The sequence below is a fragment of the Antechinus flavipes genome, chromosome 4 (assembly GCF_016432865.1).
Source record: "Antechinus flavipes isolate AdamAnt ecotype Samford, QLD, Australia chromosome 4, AdamAnt_v2, whole genome shotgun sequence".
Taxonomy (NCBI): Eukaryota; Metazoa; Chordata; class Mammalia; order Dasyuromorphia; family Dasyuridae; genus Antechinus; species Antechinus flavipes.
The window spans coordinates 445,655,283-445,674,615 of record NC_067401.1 but is presented as its reverse complement, the minus strand read 5'-3'; the positions used below and the strand labels follow the sequence as shown (position 1 = coordinate 445,674,615).

Here is a 19,333-nt window from a genome sequence, read left to right as displayed (position 1 = left end):
AAAGTAAGCATTTAAAACAAAGAAATAATTTTTTTCTCCACATTCACTAAAGAAAGATACATAATTATCACCCTGAGGCTATGGGCCAGATATACTCATACATTTCCCATATTGCCACTGTCCCAGACATACAGGCTATTTCTCATACATGTTACTAGGAGCTGAGCTCCCCTGAGTCTGGCTCCTCTCTGGACCAACTTAAAGTAGGTTTTGAAGGATCCTGTAGTTTCCATCACTTCTACTTAAAAGTAGCTACAAAACTTCTGTGTTTTTCCAAAACAGCAAGGATCCTTGCCTTATAATTGGCAAAAACAAAACAAAAAAAAAAAAAAAAAAAAAAAAAAAAAAACTTTCCTGATTCTTCTCATTTGGAACTTCAGCTCTGAAGCCTGCTACCCTCCAGGTAAAAGGGCAAAGTCAAGTCTAGTCAACACACACTAAAGGCTTACTGTGTGTCAGGCACTGTGCTAAATTCTGGGGATACAAAGAAAGACTAAAAGCAGTCCCTGTTCTGTAGGACTCTACAGTATAGTAGAGGAGAAAACATTCTCTAGAAAGAAGACATATATAAGTGAAATTGAAAATCATTTCAGAGAGCTGGGAAAAGGTTTCTGAATTTGAGGAGACTATAGATATATGTTAAGAGAAACAGAAAAAAGCAGGGTCCCCACAAGTTAGAAAACAATGTTAAAGAAACTTTGTTTCTTTATTATCTTTAGTATTTCTTTAGTATCAAAGACTTCAGGGAGTTTAAGAATGAAGATTGAGAAAAGACCATTAGATGAGGCATAAAGAATTAAATGGACATTGGAGAGTAGTTTCAGTCAAATGATGAGTTTAGAAGTCTACAAAGAGTTAAGAAGAAAGTGAGATGAAAGGAAGTACAAGCACTTATTATTGATCTCAAGGAGTTTAGCCATGAAAAAGAGGAGACATGGAGTGATAGCAGGGTTAGACAGATTCATGTAATCAGGGGCTTGTCCAATGGCAGAGATATAGGCATGTATATAAACAGGAAGGAAGCAGCCAATAGACAGAGAGAGGATGAAAATAAGTGAGAAAGTAGGGATGATGTGAAATGGTAAAATGGGATAGAACTGGATAGTTTGTGCATATGGAGGGGTTTACCTTGGCAAAGAGCATTTCTTAATGTGAGACAGAGATGAAAGGAGATAATATGGGAAGGCATCAGAGTATTTGAGATAAAGAAGACAGAAGAGGGAGCTCTTAGTAAATGGCTTAATTTGGGGGTTGAAAGTGGGGAGGAAGATGAGGGGTGAAATCTGAGACAAAGTTCTTAGCAGAAATGTTAGGGAAAAGAGGAGCTATGGAATGACTGAAGGGGAAGAAAAGGGTTGGAAATGTTGCTGTAGGGAATGTAATAAGTGCTGTAGTGAATTGATTGAGACATAAAAAACCAAAAACTTGCTTCCTTGAGTGTTCAGTTGAGATTATTTAACATAAATTTGTAGACGATCCAGTCAGCATGGGTTGGTGATTTTCTATGGTTTTGTTTAGCATCACGTGAGTAGGAGAAAAGGCAGCTGATGGTAGGAGTAATATAGGACTGAGGTTTGGCAGGGCAAGATCTTCAACAGGATAACAAGGCAAGAATGTAAATGATCAGTGTAGAATTGAGATGGGGAGATGGAAAGAGTGTGACTAGTGCAAAAAGGAGAGACCTGAGGGATGAGAGACTAAAAATCTTTGTGATAACTAAGAATAGGCTTCTGGGGTTGTAAGACTTCTAGATAAGTGGAATGACAACAAATTATGATCAGAAAAAGACATTTTAGAGTTGATATCCATAGAGTTGAACAAATTGTTAGACTTTTGTCTAAATTCTCTAGAAACCATGATCAAATTTATTGATATCCTGCTGAATTAAAAAAAAAGGCTAAGTATTCAAAAAGAATCTCCCAACATTGATTAAAGCTCTTTATTCAAACAAATATTTTCTAGCAATGAATGCATATGTGTCTCTTTATTTAGAACATGATTTTCTATAATTATATAGAATAATAGAGAATTCTCTCTCTCTCTCTTCTCTCTCTCTCTCTCTCTCTCTCTCTCTCTCTCTCTCTCTCTCTCTCTCTCTCTCTCTCTCTCTCTCTCTCCATATATATATACATATACATGGCACAGATTGACTCTAATTTCAGTCCAGAATTGAATAAGTTGAGGAAAGTTAGATTGCTTTTTTACAAATAATAAAGCTCTTTTACTATTCTTCAGCTTTCCATGAAAACAAAGTCTCATCTTGTAAATAACAATTTATCAGTATAGCTATATGGCAGTGAGATATTGAATGCCATTACTTCTGAAAAACTAAAAATGAACAGCACCAAGGGTCAATAAAGAAGTACATATTGCGGGGTGAGGATGTTGCCAAAGAAGCTCAAAAAGAAAAGACATTGTCAAGAAACCATATGATAAGAAGAGAAAAGAATTTGATCATGAGATATGAATACTGGATGATAGGTAGACAATCAAATACTTCACTGGTACCTTTGTGATGTCTGGAGAAAAGAAGAAAAAAGGAGAGGAGAGGGGAAAAAAGGGGAGGGGAGGAAAAGGGAAGGGAAAAGAGGAGAGAAGGGAAGGAAAGGAAGGACAGGGAGGAGGGGAGGAGAAACCAAAAAGGAAAGGAAAAAGTTTTTAATATATGGCTGCTTATTTCAACAAAATAAATTCTTCTATTGGTCACATCCAAAATATATGTCTTTTGCATGTTTATGCAACTTCTCTTTAGAGCATCTCTATGATCTACCAGTCTAGTAATTCTGGAATAGAAGGAAATAGAATTAGTCTAGTATAAACATCTTTGGATGAAGCCATGATAACTCTTGGTGATCACTACTTACTTCACTAGGTTTTGTGAATTATTTCATTAGTGATATTTTTAGAATTTTACCAGAGGTCAAAGAAAAGAGTGCTGATCTTTTATTTTCAAACTCCATTCCTTTCCCTTTCATGGAAATATAGACCACATTTTTCCTCCTTAAATTCTGTGATACTGTTGCCATTTTTCCAGATTTTTAAAGATCACCAAAATGGCATAAGCAATCACATCTGCCAATACTGTCAGTACCTATCATGTAGTTCATCTTGGCCACTTGCTTGATTTAATTAAGCAGTTAGTTGCTCCCTTACTACCTAGTTAATACTTATCATTATGGCTTATACTTATATCACATAAGTGTTTTTAAGTTTGCCAAGCACCTTACATATGTTTTCTCCACTTTTATATTAAGTAATTCTCTATTGACTTTTTGCTAAGTCTATTTTATTTCTTTAAATTGAAACCCTGTGCTACAATTCCCTGTTGTATCATTTCCATTCCAAAGGTCATTCTCCTAAATAAAAATGAAGCAGTGAATTAAGCAGTTCTGACATCTGTTATCCAGTGATATCATCTCATCCACATTGGGTAGTGTCTTTCTGTTCCCTCCTTTATTATGATCTTTAGCACAACATCAAAATGGCACAGTATCTTTTTTGCTGTCTTTACTACTCATTGTTAATCTCAGCTGGTTTTGAAATTTAAGATTTATGGTATAATACTTTTAGAATCATGCCATCCTTTTGGATCCATTCTCATTATTTCTCTCTGTCTCTCTCTCTATCTCTATATATCTCTAACTTTCTCTCTCTCTTTCTCTTTCCTTCCCTCTTTCCCTTCCTCCCTCCCACCCCCCGCTCTGTGTGTGTGTGTCCATATAATCTAAGTTTGGTAATGTTCCTTGAATATCCAGCATCATTTTTTGTCAATTTGACCTTCCTTCCTTCAGAACCATTTGTCTTTGGGTCATGCAAAAAATAATTTCTGAAAACATCCCATGCCTCTTTAGGCCAAATTCTCCTTTGGAATATTAGGACATGAGATTCTTGCAAGCTGTGTTCCCTCCACCAGACTCATATGGTTTTATTTTCCTTCTGCACCCAGAATTCTAAGATGGAGTAGTCACATTCAGTTTTAATGAAATTTACATGCAGTCACATAAATCCTGTTCCCTGGATCACTCTCTCTTCCTGAATGTATTCTTCACAAATCAGTCTAGGCAGATTGTATCAAAAAAATTTCCAACTCAGATAAATGAAATCTGAGTAACAACCTTTTAATCACTGCTCTTCAACATTGTTGTTGTTCAATTGTTTAATTTGTGTCTAACTCTTCATGAACCTATTGGAATTGTCTTGGCAGAGATATTAGAGTGATTTTCCATTTTCTTCTCCAGCTCATTTTACAGATGAGGAAATTGAGGCAAATAGGATGAAATAATATACCCAGCTAGGTGGCATAGAGTACTGGGTCTGGATCTTCTGAGTTCAGACTAGTTGCTCTTCAATGCTATTATGTAAATTATTTAGGGGGGTGGGCAGGACCTTAGGATTCACCCTGCAAATAATTCCTTTTAGATTAGGGCTTGGTACTCAGTCAGTTATCAGTCCGACATAAAGAGACAGAGACAGATAAAGAAATAGAGACCCAGAGTGATCAACATGACATAGTACTGTCTCTTTTCCCCCCATATACACTCATAGAATCCTGAGTTCCCATAAAACAAATGTCTTTCCTCACCACATGAACTTCTCCAGGATAACCACTGAAGCACTCTCCTGCTTAGCAGGACTGTAATTCTCCCAAGTACTCAAGACATACATCAACTCTAGCTATATTCCTTTCTTCACTATACCAATTTCCAAATTCTCAAATTACCAACAAATGAAAGATAACACCATGTATCATACTGAGAACATGACTTAGTCAAGAAGATTCAGGTTAAAATCTTACCTTAGCAGATAATTACTGTCTGATTCTGGACAATTTTCAGTATTATTGGTAATTTTCCAAACACTTTTGGATGGGATCATAGGAAGCTTTGTAGATTTACAGCTATTCCTGCCTTATCTACATTATATACTACTACTATGACTACTACTACTGCTACTACTATTACTACTGTTGCTGCTATTGCTACTTACATTATTACTCCTTCATCTATTATTAGTACTATTGGTGCTACAAAAAACTACTACTAATAGTGATACAAAATACTACTGCTACTACTACTACCACCAATGATAGTAGCTACCATTTATATAATGCCTACTTTGTGTTGGTCATACACTAAACATTTTTCAAATAGTTCATTTGATCAGAACTCTAGAAAGCAGATGCTATTATTGCCCCTATTTTACAGTTGAAGAAACTGAAGTAATCAGTGGTTCAATGACTTGATGAGGGTCACACAATTAGTATTCGTCTGAGATAGAGTTCTCAGCTGTTCCAAATTCCAAGCCCGGTGCACTCTCTACTGAACCACCTCTGATACTTCCCAAAATTGTTTTCATTTTTACTTGTATAACATTCTTTCCAATTGTTCACAATTAGATGTAGTTTATGGCCTTTCTTGTTGCTTCCTCAATATATCACACGAGGCCTTTTCCTTCTGAGAACACCTCCTACTTATAATTTATATAATTTGTATGTACTATTTGTTTGTGAGTTTTCTCCCCTATTAAAACATGAGTGCTTTGAAAATTAGGACTATTTGGGCATTTGTTTTTGTTTTTGCCTTTCTATCTCTAGTGTTTACCACAGTGCCTGGAATTTTTGATTAATGAGACCAGTATCAAAGCCAGTTAAAGATTTACCAACTTCTGTATGTTTAAAAAAGAGAAAAATCTAAATGTCTGAACAGCTGAGAAGTCTCCCATCATTACTATATCAGGCGTCCATGCTAGCTTTGTGATCTATATCCTCAACTCAAAATCCCATTATTCTTTCTAATGGCTTTATACCTACTAAATATTATTTCTATTACTTCTCTAGCTGATTCCTCTACCACACTTCGATGAAATTCTCACATGCTTATGATATAGACTTTTATGGCATGAAATTTATCACTTTTACTTAATTGATTACTATTGTGTTGTTTTGAATACAATTTATCATCCCACAGTTTGTAACAGACATCACCATATAAGGTTAAATTTTCTTTCTAACTTCTGCAATTTTTATTTATCTTATTTATATTTAGGCATACTCTCTACTCCAAAGTCATCTGACCAACAAGATGGAGACTAGACATTTTTTCTCCAATCCTCATTATCTCTCATCTTTCCAGAATAGTAAATATATATGAAAATTAAAATTATTATAATTGTCTCAGTTTTCTAAGATATAAATTAAAAGAATAAATTGTATTTGAACCAATAGCAGAGATGATTTTTAACCCTCTATGCTCACTCAGCACTCTCCGCTCCCCACATACGCTAGACTAGGCTTACAATAGAACACAAATCTATCTCTTTTCTCCTAGTGCCAGGGAAAATCAAGTGGCAAAAACTTGTTCAACAAGGGACAGCAGAGTGTCCATGTAACATATTCAGTCAAGAAACTGAGGAATACAGATAGAAATGGAGCAGAATTTGTATATGGTTGTATGAGAATGCATCAAGCCTGGAAAAAAGAAGCAAAGTCCATCTAGGACCAGTTATGTCCTCCCCAGAAGTTACATAGGACTAAGACTTAAGGCCAGAGAAATCTGAATAGCCCAGAATGGGAGGAAGCTGAACTAGCTTTTAGGCCAACCCCCCAAGGAAATCACCATCAAAGGGGAAAGAATCAGATAGATGGTGAGCAGTAGGGGAAAATAAGAACCAAAGACTGAAAATACCTAAGATCTCAGAAGGAAGAAAACTCAGTTATAGACCTTGAACATTTGTAGATAAACCAAGGAGAAGATATGAATAATAGATGGGAATGTGGCCTCCATCTCAACCAAAAGAATATAGACACCTAGCAATAAAAGTTACAAGACAAAAGAAAATGAATCAGACATTCTATTAACGGGTTTGTTTCCTAAGACTCCTCAAAAAATGCTTCTCTAATTCCTTAACATTTAGTGGTAACATGCATATTTTTTCCTACATGTTGCAAGACATTCAGCTAGTAACCAGTCTTTCACTCATTCAGAGAACACTTCAACCTTCCTGATAACATAAAACAGTCTTTTCACTGATGCCTTTAGTAGGGAAACCAAGTTTATTTGGGCATAAATCCAAATATAGCATAATCTCTGAGGCCTTGGACAATTCCTTTTTCTCTGCTTATCTGCTCGGGTTTTTCAGTTAGACAATTCTTTAATCTCCATAGCTCTTATTGTTAACTCTTATGGCAAATCTTGTGATAAAGTGCCTAGCAAAGTGCCAATTTATCACACTCTCATACCATTCATTCTTTTCAACTGTCCCTTGAGTAAGGTTCCAGGAGTTACTTGTTCACTTCAGCAGATAATTTAATCAGTGGTTAGCAGATGCTTGACAATTCATTTCAATTAAACATTTATTAAGTACCTACCATGTAAAAAGCATTGTGTTAAGGGTAAGCATTAATTCAAACAGGAATTCTACTCACATTTTGTTGATGAGAGCTCATATAGAAATCCTATCTACTTATTGACATGTTCTGTCTTTTTAAATCATTAACAATTTTGAAGAGAACAATTTAGTAAAATTGTAGAGATGAAAGCCAAATTGCGAGAGAATTCTGAGTGAGCACATAAAGATGTAATAGAGTCTCTTATTGACTACTGTGAAGAGAAGAAAAATGTCACAGTTTGAGTGAGTAGCAGTGTCAAAGGGCAGTTCATTTTAAGAATAAGGAAACCTGAGTATGCTTTTAGGGAAAGGATGATTAAAAATGAAAGATCTTAGAGGAAAGAGAGGAAGATAGAATTGAATCAAGTGTTCAGAGTGAGAATATTGTAAACATGAGAAGAGATATCATATTGTTTTTCAACTTCTATTTCCAACATCTACACAGAATGTGTGGTACAGATGAAAGTTGGATTGAATTAAGTGGTCATCTGTGACAAAAAAGAAAAATATTTTTGTCCTCTGAGACTGAAGGACAAGAGGAAAGAATGTTTAAAGACATAGAAAGGGTTAGACCTGTAGAAGAAGGGAGCTAAGTTTATGTCAAATGGAAGGAATCATGCATGAACTACTCACTCCACACTAGGCACTGTACTAAGCACTGGGAATACAAATAAAAGTAAAAAGAGTCATTCTATGCCTTCAAAAAGCTCCATTAGTTTTCTCTAATGAAGGAAGGTAATATATAAAAGGAATATTAAAATTTGAGGGTTGGGTCACTCTGGAAGTCAAAATCAATGTTAGGGTAAACAAAAACTGGTAGGAATTGTTGCAGTTTTCAGTCACATCCTATTCTTTCTTATCCCTTTTGGGGTTTTCTTGATAAAGATCCTGGAGTGATTTGCCATGTCCTTCACCAATTCATTTCAGAGGTAAGAAAATTGAGGTAAATAGGTTAAATGATTTGCCAAGGTCACAGAACTAATAATTGTCTGAGGTCATATTTGAACTCATGTAGATAAGTCTCCCTGACTCCAGAGAAGGTGCTCTATTTGCAGGGCTTAACTGCCCAATGGTGGGCTTGGGTTCCTCTACAAAATGGAAACCCTGGAAGAAACTCACCAATGGGAGAAGGAGGTCAGTCTATCAGAGGGGAATATTCCAGAACAAGAAGGCTGCAGATGGATGTTCCAGGGTAAAGAGACCCTAGCTGCTAAAAAAAAAAAAAAGTTCAAAAATGAGATAACTGGTGGGATATAGTTCTAAACTCTAGAAATTAGTATCAGGGACTAAAGTAGAAATTACTGAATTCTCAATTAAATTCAGTTCTTTTGAAAGTGAAGGTGACAGTAAGGCATAGTTGGAATTTGAGAAATAAAATATATCAAATATGTGCTCAAGAAAATATGATTAAGAATCAATAATAGACAAAAGTAGCCTAGTGTTTGATAAGCCCAAAGAGTCCAACTTTTGGAATGAGAATTTACTGTTTGACAAAGACTGCTAGGAAAAGGAAAATAATAGGTTACAAACTGGTTATAGACCAATGTCTCATGATGTATAACAAAACAAAGGATGGATGATTGAGATTTAAAGGGGAATACCATAAGCACATTAGAAGAGCAAGAAATTAGTCTACCTACCAGAACTGTAGAGAGGGGGATGTTTTTTGAATAAACAAGGAGAGAAAGCATTATAAAATGCAAACTAGATGATTCTGATTATATTAAAAAGCTTTTGTATAATCAAAACCAATGCAACCAAGATTAGAAGGAAAGTAGAAAGCTCGAAAACAATCTTTACAGCAAGTGTTTCTGATAAAAGCCTCATTTTTCAAATATGTAAAGAATTGAGCCAAAATAAGAATACAAGCCATGTTCCAGTTGATAAATGGTGAAATGATATGAACAGGCAGTTTTTAGATGAAGAAATCAAAGCCATCTATAAGCATATGAAGAAGGGTTCTGGATTACTTTTGATTAGAGAAATGCAAATTAAAACTTATCTGAGATACTATTACACCTATCAGTCAATATGCCAGTATAACAATAAAAGGAAAGTGAAAACTGTTGGAGGGGATGTGGGACATGAATGCACTGCTGAAGTCATGAATCCAACCATTCTGGAGAGCAATTTGGAACTATCTTCAAAGGACAATCAAATTGTGCTAACACTTTGATCCAACAATACCACTAGTAGGTCTATATCCCAAATAGATCTTTAAAAGGTGGGGAAAGGCCCAAATGTATAAAAATATTTATAGCAGTCTTTTTGTGGTAATAAAATATTGGAAACTGAGGGAATGTGCATCAATTTGGAAATGGCTGAATAAGCTATGTTATCTGGATATAATAGAATACTTTTGTGAAATAAGAAATGATGGATAGGCAGATTTCAGAAAAACCTGAAAAAAAAAACCATATACAAACTAATGTAAAGCAGAATGAGCAGGACTCGGAAAACATTGTACACAGAATCAGCAACATTGTATAATGATCAACCATGAATATATCAATTCTCAGCAATGCAATGATCCAAGACAAGTAAAAAGGACTCATGAAAAAAAAATGCTATCCATGATTATTATAGCATTTCTGGACTTGGAAAACAGATTGCAGTACATTTTTATTTACTTTATTCTTCCTCATGTTTTTTCCCTTTTGATCTGTTTTTTCTTTTGCAACTATGACTAATATGGAAATGTCTTACATGATAACACATGTATAAACTAGATCATTCTGCCTCCCCCCCTTTCTTTAATACAGGGAAAGGGAGGGAGGGAGAAAACTTTGGAATTCAAAATCTGGTAAAAATAAATGCTATAAATTTTTTGTCATTTATCTAGGGGAAAAATAAAATACTATTATATAAAAAATCAAATATCATATGGTTTTTAAAAAATAATAACTTGGAACAGTAAACATTCAGTTGAGGTTAGATACAAATTGATAATAGATCCTAGCAAACTTTTAAGATTTTCTCCAGCAGTATTTGGAACTTAAGAGTAAAAGGAGAGATAATGATGTTGGGAATTATTTAGCATTGGAATTAGTGGGATAGGACTAATAGAATGTGAAGAGTAGAAAAATGCATCATAAAATAATGGATAACCATGTCAAGGATAGATGAGGATGGTCCCTAAATGCCAAGGGATGTCACTGAGACCAGGGAGGATAACAGACTAAGAGAATAAGTGGAGACAGTGGAACCAAAGACCACAATGAGCATAACAAATGGATTTGGTAAGCTAAGGGAATGAGAGAATTGGAAGGAAAATAGATTAGAGGATTAGTTCAAAGTTAAAGACGTGGGCAATTGACTAGTTTTAAATAAATTTCACTCGCCTTACCACACACTCTATGTTTTGTTTAAATCATACATAAAATAAAAATTAAGAGAGAAAAGATTTCTGTTGAAAGAGCAATGAAAATACTGAAATTTATGTAAACTTTTGTTTTATATAAACAGGGAGAACCAGGAGATCAAGGACACCTTGGAAAAGTTGGGGAAGCAGTAAGTTTATTTTATCTATTCAGATCTCTTGTTGAATTTTGACCACCTATATGCATTTTCTATCAATCCTACTAACCAAGGTTAGTGATAAAAAAAATTCAATAAATGTACTATACTAAATCTACCAACTTAGTGATCTACTTAGAAATTCTCCATGGAAAAATTAAACCTCCTGTACAGAAAGGAAATAAGAAAATACTGAAATGAGCCAATATAATTTGCATGTCCATATGACAATATCATTCTTTTCGTTGTGGAAGTCTCTTTTAGTTCTGTTGAAATTGTAGATTCTATCACTCATATTCATATAAAAGTCATCTGTTATTAAAAACATAATTTAGTAGCAGTTTTCCTTTGGTTTTATCTAGGAGTTAATAAAATGAAATAAATAAGAAATAAAACTTTAGCTTTTTAAAATAACCTGAAAGTGTTCTACTTAATCTAAATATTCTAGTCAGTGTTAAAGCATTAGGCAAGAATCTTTTAAATTATATTGTGATTTACACTTTTCATCTAAAACTGCTATTAACTTAGTGATGTTGGACAGATTGATAGAAAGAATTATACTACTATTACTATTCTGTAAATGGTAGATATTGTGAGCAAGTGCTAATTCATCTTTGTTGTGGGGAAATTAATCTGAATAAACTAATAAAAAATCTCAATCAAAGAAAGAAATATACTTGGATGACATAGTAATAGCTACTTCAGATCAGTCTTATAGGTAGCTCCTTATAGTGGGAAAAGGACTGACTTCGGGATGGGAATAGATAATGGATAGATGGCTACATGGAGAGAAACAAGAAGAAGGAGAGGAGGAGGGAGAAGGAGGAGGAAGAGAAGGGGAAGGAAAATGAGGAGCAGAAGAAGGAGCAGGAAGAGGAAGAGAAGGAAGAGAAAGGAGAAGGAAAAAAGAGGAGGGAAAGGAGAAAAAAGAAGAAAGAAAGAGGAGGAGGAGGGGATGGAGGAGGAAATGGACAAGGAAAAGCAGAAGGAGAAAAAGGAGGAGGAGGAGGCAGAAGAGAGAGGAGAAAGAAAAGAAGAAAAAAAGGAGGAAAAAGAAGAAGAAAGGAGGAGGAGAAAGAGGAAGTATTGTTATTATCATTAATGTTTGGTTGTACTTTGCCACTATATTGTTCAAATGTCAAACATATGCTTGCCTTAAAGACTATTTTATGGAGAACTCAAACAAGTGCTCACATGATGGTCACAAGAAATGACACATACAAAGGCACTCTCAAGATCTCTCTTAAGAACTCAGGAACTGATTGTATGACTTGGCATATACTGGCACAGGACCACCCAGCATGGTATGCCCTCGTGGGAAAAAGAACTGTGCTCTAAGAACAAAGCAGAATTGAAGTAGCTCAAAAGAAACCTGAGAAATGTAAATTTAGAGAATTCACTCCAAATGTTCACATTCTTGTCTATGTGCCCATTCTTGTGCCCAACTTCTACCAGATTTCTGAGCTTATAGTGGTTTGATTAGCCAGTCACACACTGTACATTAACCCCAACATAGTGATTTCATTTTGGTCTTTTTTTGAGAATGAAAGACAACTATCAGATAGTAGTGATCTTGGTCAAGTCATAATCTTTTTGGACCTCAACTTCTCATTTTTTAAGTAAAGATATAAAAGATTCAATTTCTAATATTCTATGACTAATAAATCCCAAATTCTCAAAGTTGATATCAATACTTATAAATTTGTCCAAATTCTTTTTTAAAAAATTTTCTTATATGTTCCTACCACTTCTTGAAGTTTTGCCTTCCATAAGTTGATTAACAATGATGTCAATTGATACTACTTTTATTCATTCTAATCTTATCTCTATCAAGTTTCAAAGAGGGTACCTTGAAGAAGTGTTTTGGATACTTGGGGGAAAAATCTACTTCTACCTCCTCCTGAAGGCACTACAACTAAGCTGAGTTTGGCCAGCAGGTGGCAAAACTGGGTCATAAAAAGAGTGACAGATGGAACTGGACTAGGTTGGCCAGGCCATGGATCTGATAAGATGGGTTGGGATCTTTCAAGAATTGAAACCAGAGTTGGAATAAAAGAAAGCCAAAGAACAGAGCAAGTAATCGTGGTGTAGGTGAAGGGCTTGTTCATGATCGAAAGGCATGGGGCCAAGTCCTTGACATGCAAAGAATCCCTCAGCCCAAGGAGCTGGCGATATGGCTAGCTAAACAAGTTTTCCTAGAGGCCCCATTAATCCAGAAGCCTTCCTGCAGATGTACTTGGAGGAGGAAAAATGGGCAAGAATGTCATATAATCCAATCAAATTTGTAGACTAAGAGGACCTGGTATATAGTAGTAAGTTAATAGAACAAAAGGACCCAGAAACAGCTTTTGGACATCATGTCTATCACCTACCTCTGTCAAGACATTTCACTCCTCCTTTGAACTCAGTTTCCCCATCTGTACAATGATGTGATTTCACATTCAAAAGTGTTATTTGTTAAGTCAATAATTTTGGACTAGTTAGAAATATGCTGCTTCCTGTTGTGACTATCTTGTTCTGATGATTTCTGATGTCCCATTTAGTTCAAAGTCCTATATAACTTACAAACACTTTTAAATGACACCTTGCAAGCTATTGCATTGTTCTCTTGGGAATCCATATTTGTTATTCCAAAATTACTAAGATGCTAAGTCTAAATCAGAATCTTGGGGCTAAATCAGTTTGTTTTGGATGCTGGTAATTAAATTAAACAAATCAAATTAAAACATATTTTCAAATGTTATTAGTTTCTGAGAAATAGTGGAACATGATAAGCTAACTAGATTAATGAGTTTAGAATATAAAATAGGATTTCATTGATGTTGAGGGGGAAACAAAATTATTTTAAAATGCTTAACAAAAAGACTAATTTATAATATTGTCAGCCATGCTATCCTGCTGTAAATTTGCCATGAGATCAATGTCCTGAATTGATGGAATTTGATTGTGTTTCATTTAATGAGCCTTATTCCTTGTATATGTAGAAGAGTGTTTAGGAAAAGACTTTGCTTACCTAATTGAGCACAAACTCTTCTTTCTGGGGAGATTCCATCAGTGTGTTGGTACTGGGTTGGAAAATGCCTGCCATCTCCAGTCAATTGTACCCCAAATTTATTCTTTTTATTGTTTAGTCAATTCAGTTCTGTGTGACTCTTTATGACCCCATTTGGGACTTATTTGGCAAAGATACTGCAGTAGTTTGCTTTTTCCTTCTCCAGCTCATTTTGTAGATGAGGAAATTGAAATAGAGTTAAGTGACATGCCTGGAGCCATGCAGTTAATAACTGTTTAAGGTCTGATTTGAACTCAGGTTTTCCTGACTCAAGTGCCATCACTGTATCCACTGTGTCACTAAGCTACCCTTTGTAGCCCAATACATCATGGTAGAGCTGCTGTAAGCTTCATAAAGTAAAAATTATTAATTCTTGGTTTGTTTTTTAGTGAACTTAGTGAGTAATTAAGTAAACCTTTATTAAGTGCTTTCTGCCAATGTCTGGCAATGTGCTAAGTGCTGGGGATACAAAGAAAGACAAAAACATAATCTCTGCACTCAAGAACATATAAATCTACATATTTTCAAATGAAATCATATCCCAGCTAGATGTGTGATCTTGGATAAATCACATAAACCTCAAATTTTTTCATCTATAAAATGGAAATGATAATACCTATATTATCTTATTGAAAAGGCTGTTATGAGTAAAGTGCTTTATAAACCCTAAAAACACTTATAAAGAATTATTATTGTCATAATTATCCTTATGGATTTCATTGATAAGACTTTGCCAGGTGCCAGATCTCAATGCTGTTCATAGTATTATAGATTTAAAATAGGAAAGTCCTCAGACAATATTTAGTGAGAAAATTGTAAAATTTAGTGAGAAAATAAGTTGATGCATAAATTTAGTGAGAAAATTGTACAGGGAAAGGATTTAGCTCAAATCACTCACCAGTCCTGGGATTTGAACCCAGAACCTTTATCTCTACTGTAAAAGTTAACTTCCTTTACTATAATATAATTGTAGGAACCATGTTTTTTCTATTAATTCAGAATAGTAGCATGAGATCCAAGAAAGTAGAAGCACATTATTATTGACTATTATATTGTGGTTTTGGATGGGATTTTAAAATAATACAATAAGGTTACATTTTATCATTCAGTGGCCATGTGTCTGGTAGCTATAATCACCCATGTATTGGGAGCATCACATTTTTGGAGAAGAAAGTCACAATTTATAAATGACATTAATATAAAGAATCATCAAAGTTGCAAAAAGCAAAAAAGTTTTTAAATTAATGCTAAGAATAAAAGGATCGATAGGTGGCCCCAGTGAGGTCAAAAGTGACCACGGACACATATTAGCTTAATCTCTGTAATCTCAACTATAAAATAGGGTAATAATAGTACCTACTTCTCAGGATTGTTTGGAAGAGCCAGTAAGATAATATGTGTAAATTACTTAATACTTGCTTGGTACATAATAAGTGTTTAATAAATGCTTATTTTCTACTAATTGCCAGTTTAGTACCCTATTTCTTTATTAAGGCTAGATTAAAAGCATCATGAAAGTCAGGCAATGAAAAACAGAAGTGTTTCACACTTGAGTGAAACATTCTTTTATAAGTGAAGCATAAAAAGCACCAGTAAAAATGTCACAGGATTTAAGAGAATGGGCACCCGAGTAATATTCAGGTGTGTTTGAAAATATGCTTACACAGATGTTGTCATTATTGAACCCTAGAAGGATTTGCCTGTGTTTTTTACTTGATATCTTTAATATGTCATCTTGGGAAAAGGCTTATAAGAAAAAGTAAACAGTGGGTGTAGAAGTAGAGAAGTGTGCTATTGTCCAAATGGCAAAGAGGAAGATAATTCCAAAGAAAAGACTTAATGGTAAACTGTTTCTTACAAAAACAAATAGGTATAAACTTGGTAATAAAAGAAAGGGTTAAGATTATATTTCTTTTAAATTTCTTTTTACACTGATATTTCCCAATGAGTTCCCCTACCACCACCATCTACTTACCCAATATTTTCTCATAACAAAGAAATGTAGAAAGGGAAGAGGAATTGACACATTTGCTATTTCTTATAGCATAGGACTCCTTCCTTACGTGTAATACAAAGCTGATGCTTTCTAATATTTTAAGAATTGATGTGGGGATAAAGGATTAGACTTTAGCATCCAAAGGTAAGAATTATGAATCAAGAGTAGAAGGAAGTGAGAGGAAGTTGCAAGGAAGTATTATTTCTACTCTATAAAAGGCAAAAATGTCCTAAATAGTCAAACTGTCCCCAAATAGAAATAGGACCTCAAAGGATAGTGAATTCTCTCTTACTGGAGGTCTTCAAGTAGGGGCTAGATGACTGTTACTTAGAGTACTGGGAGGAAGAGATGGACAGAAGGTGTTCATCATTCAGGGAAAGGTTGGATCTAGATTAAGTGGGCCCAAACAAAATTAAATTGTTATTGGGAAATCTCTAATAAAATAAATAAAAATACAATGGAGATGTTAATGTGTGATTTTCTGAATCATTATGCAGTCTCCAGAAACCCTTATATGTGGTTTAATGGCCCCCATTTCTTTTTGAGCTTGATTTCACTGATCTAGATAATCAAAAAGATCTCTTCAATCTCTTTTTAATAGTTTAATCCAAACTTAACAAACACCAAATTAATTTCCATATAGAATAAAGATTATTAATGAAATCATGAATCTCCATTCTATACAACTTTTCTTATAATTATGTTAATTATGATAAATTTAGCATGTAATCTAAGGTAGCATACTTCTCTGTGTTTTTTCTGGACTTCTTTCTGCTATGTACATTTTTTAAAGTTTCAATTATCATCTTTTCTTTCTTCTCTTTGGCACCCCTATCACCAGATCCCATGTTCCTCAAATGCCAATAATCCATTGAAAAAAAATGAAAACAAAACAAGAAAACAAAAAACAAAATCTTTGTAGCAAATACATATAGTTAAGAAAAGCATTTCTGTGTATTGGCTATGTTCAAAAATGTACATTTCATTTTGTACCTTGAATCCAACATTTCTCCCAGAGAATTCTGGGAGAGTTTATTAAAAAATTCCATCTATCCTTCCTACTCTTAAGTTGTCACACTAAAGCAAAGTGTATTCTTCATGATAAGGCACCAAATACAGAATATAGCTTCTTTAAATAAAAAATAAAAATAAATTCAAATTAGTGCTCAGATTTTGTGTCCCTTTTACTGGTGTATATAGTATATTAACATAATGAATTAATTTTTAGTGATATGTTGACCACATGTGTTTCCAAAGTTGCTCTAACTGGGACATGACATCTGTTCCTTTACAAACTTAAGTGTTACTGGAAAAATATTTTTGAAAACAATAAAATTTATTATGTTAATATTTACTAATGACATTTTTCTGAATATTTTACATGTGTTCTAAAGCCCTAGATTAATATACTAATTTTTCCTATAATTTAGATTTGGTAGATTTTTTCCCTTAAAGTTTTGAAGTTTTTAAAAGGAAAGTTTTGAAAGGAATTTCCTCAAAGTTATATTTACCATTCAAATAAGGAGTTTGCTTTTGAAATCTGCCCTATTTGTGAATCTTCACTTTTTCCATGAACTTGATAATATTGTCTAATTCAGAGCACCACTACCTTTCAGGACAAGGGGGAGAGAAAAATGGTTCGTTGAATTTTTAGGCCTCAGTCCTTTTGACTTTAGGAAAAGTCATGAAGTAAAATCTGGATTTTAGTTCATTCATAACCACAGCCAGCTCATATTTTAAAAATAATTTTCTATAATTGTGAAACCACTTCATTATTTCCTTCACTGTTTGAAAGATAGTAGCTAGAGAAGTGAAAGATCTGGCTGTCTGCTTCTTTATGTAGGTGGGGACAAGGAATCAAAGGCTTTTAGATTTGAAATTAGGTGAGGAAAAGGATGGATGAAAGGGAAGGACACTGAAAATGGTGCTACTGATTAATATTCAATGGCAAATACTATATTGATAACATTATGGATAAATAATTTTCTAGTAGGATAGTCAAGTTTCCAACATCAATCAATTTTTATCTTGATCATACTTTTTTCTTTATATAAATGCAACTAAAACCAACATCATAAGGTAAGAACATTGAATTGGAACTGAGATTCTGAGCATTGGATTACAGCTGAACTCTGCCAAGACCAGATGTATGACCTTGAGCATGTTACTTACTCTCTCATAATTTCAATTTATTTATCTGCACAATAGTGATAATTCTTACAAATACACAATTTAATGAGATTTTGTCCTTTGGAAAGTACTTTATAAACTTTAAAGCACCATACAAATTGAATTGTAAGATATTTATCAAAATACCCTTATGTTTCCTGGGATGTTAATTAATAAGGCAAGCACAGTATGATCAGGCTAACTAAATTAAGATGGAGAAATTTTTGGCAAGCTATAAAAATGATGAAACACAAACTGATATTGACTTGACAGTGGGACTAAAAAGAGGATATGGTATCAAATATTTAAATATTAATATGGAATTTATTAAATTCAATTTCATGTAAATTCAAATTCAATTCAATTTATTAAAATGAAATGTTAGCTAAATTAGTAGTAACTGTTGCCCTTCAATTTCACCTGTTTTTAAACATCCTTTAACATATTTACCTTGTAGTATTATATATTGGAATTGTCCATATTAATGTTTCATTCCCTCATTAGCTAGATTATGCCCTTAAAAACATAAAAACTATTTAGCAATTTGGGATTGCTTACATGTTAATGCCTGTTTAAATTAGAAGAGCTAAACTAGAGTTTTGTTTTGTTTTTCAGGATTCTGTTAAATTCTGTAATGGTGTTTAAAAGCCAAAATAAGATATGTTCTGGTCTTCTCTAAGATCTTGGCAGTTTTTTTTTTTTTATTAGACCTTGAGATTGAAAACTTTAATTGACATTTTAACAGCTGTAGCTAGACACAGAAAGGGAAGAACATGTCACAGATCCACTGTGTAAGGAACCAATAGAGATGAATCCCCAAATATCCTCCCATTATAGCTTTATATGAAGTATTTATGTAGTAAAGCCTACACTAGACTCTTATCTTTGTTCATGGGGAATGGGAATAAATGAAAAACACCCATAAATCAGGAACCTTATTTTGACCATGAGTTCATCTACTTTCTCAAAGCTCCTACAAAGTAATTACATTGACTGCCAAATTTTAATCTTTGTACTTCCACCATGTCTTAATGGACATTCTAATAAGTAACAAAATAGGAAAGACACCCACACAGAGAGAGAGGGGAGAAGAAGGAGAAAAGGAGAAAGGAGAGACAGAAGGAGAGAGGGAGGGACAGAGAGAAAAAGAGAGAGAAATACAGAGATAGGAGAGAAAAGGGACAGACAGAGAGAAGGGAGAGACAGATGGAGAA

At 34.1% G+C, this 19,333-nt stretch overlaps 1 protein-coding gene across 1 annotated transcript in view; it reads left to right on the top strand.

The window, feature by feature from the left end:
• The window catches only part of COL24A1 (collagen type XXIV alpha 1 chain), a 354,155-nt gene that overhangs the window by 189,375 nt on the left and 145,447 nt on the right, over nt 1-19,333 (top strand). Inside the window, exon 25 of the mRNA XM_051999253.1 lies at nt 10,852-10,896. Coding sequence (XP_051855213.1) covers nt 10,852-10,896 — 45 coding nt within the window. The remainder of the gene's footprint in view (nt 1-10,851; nt 10,897-19,333) is intronic.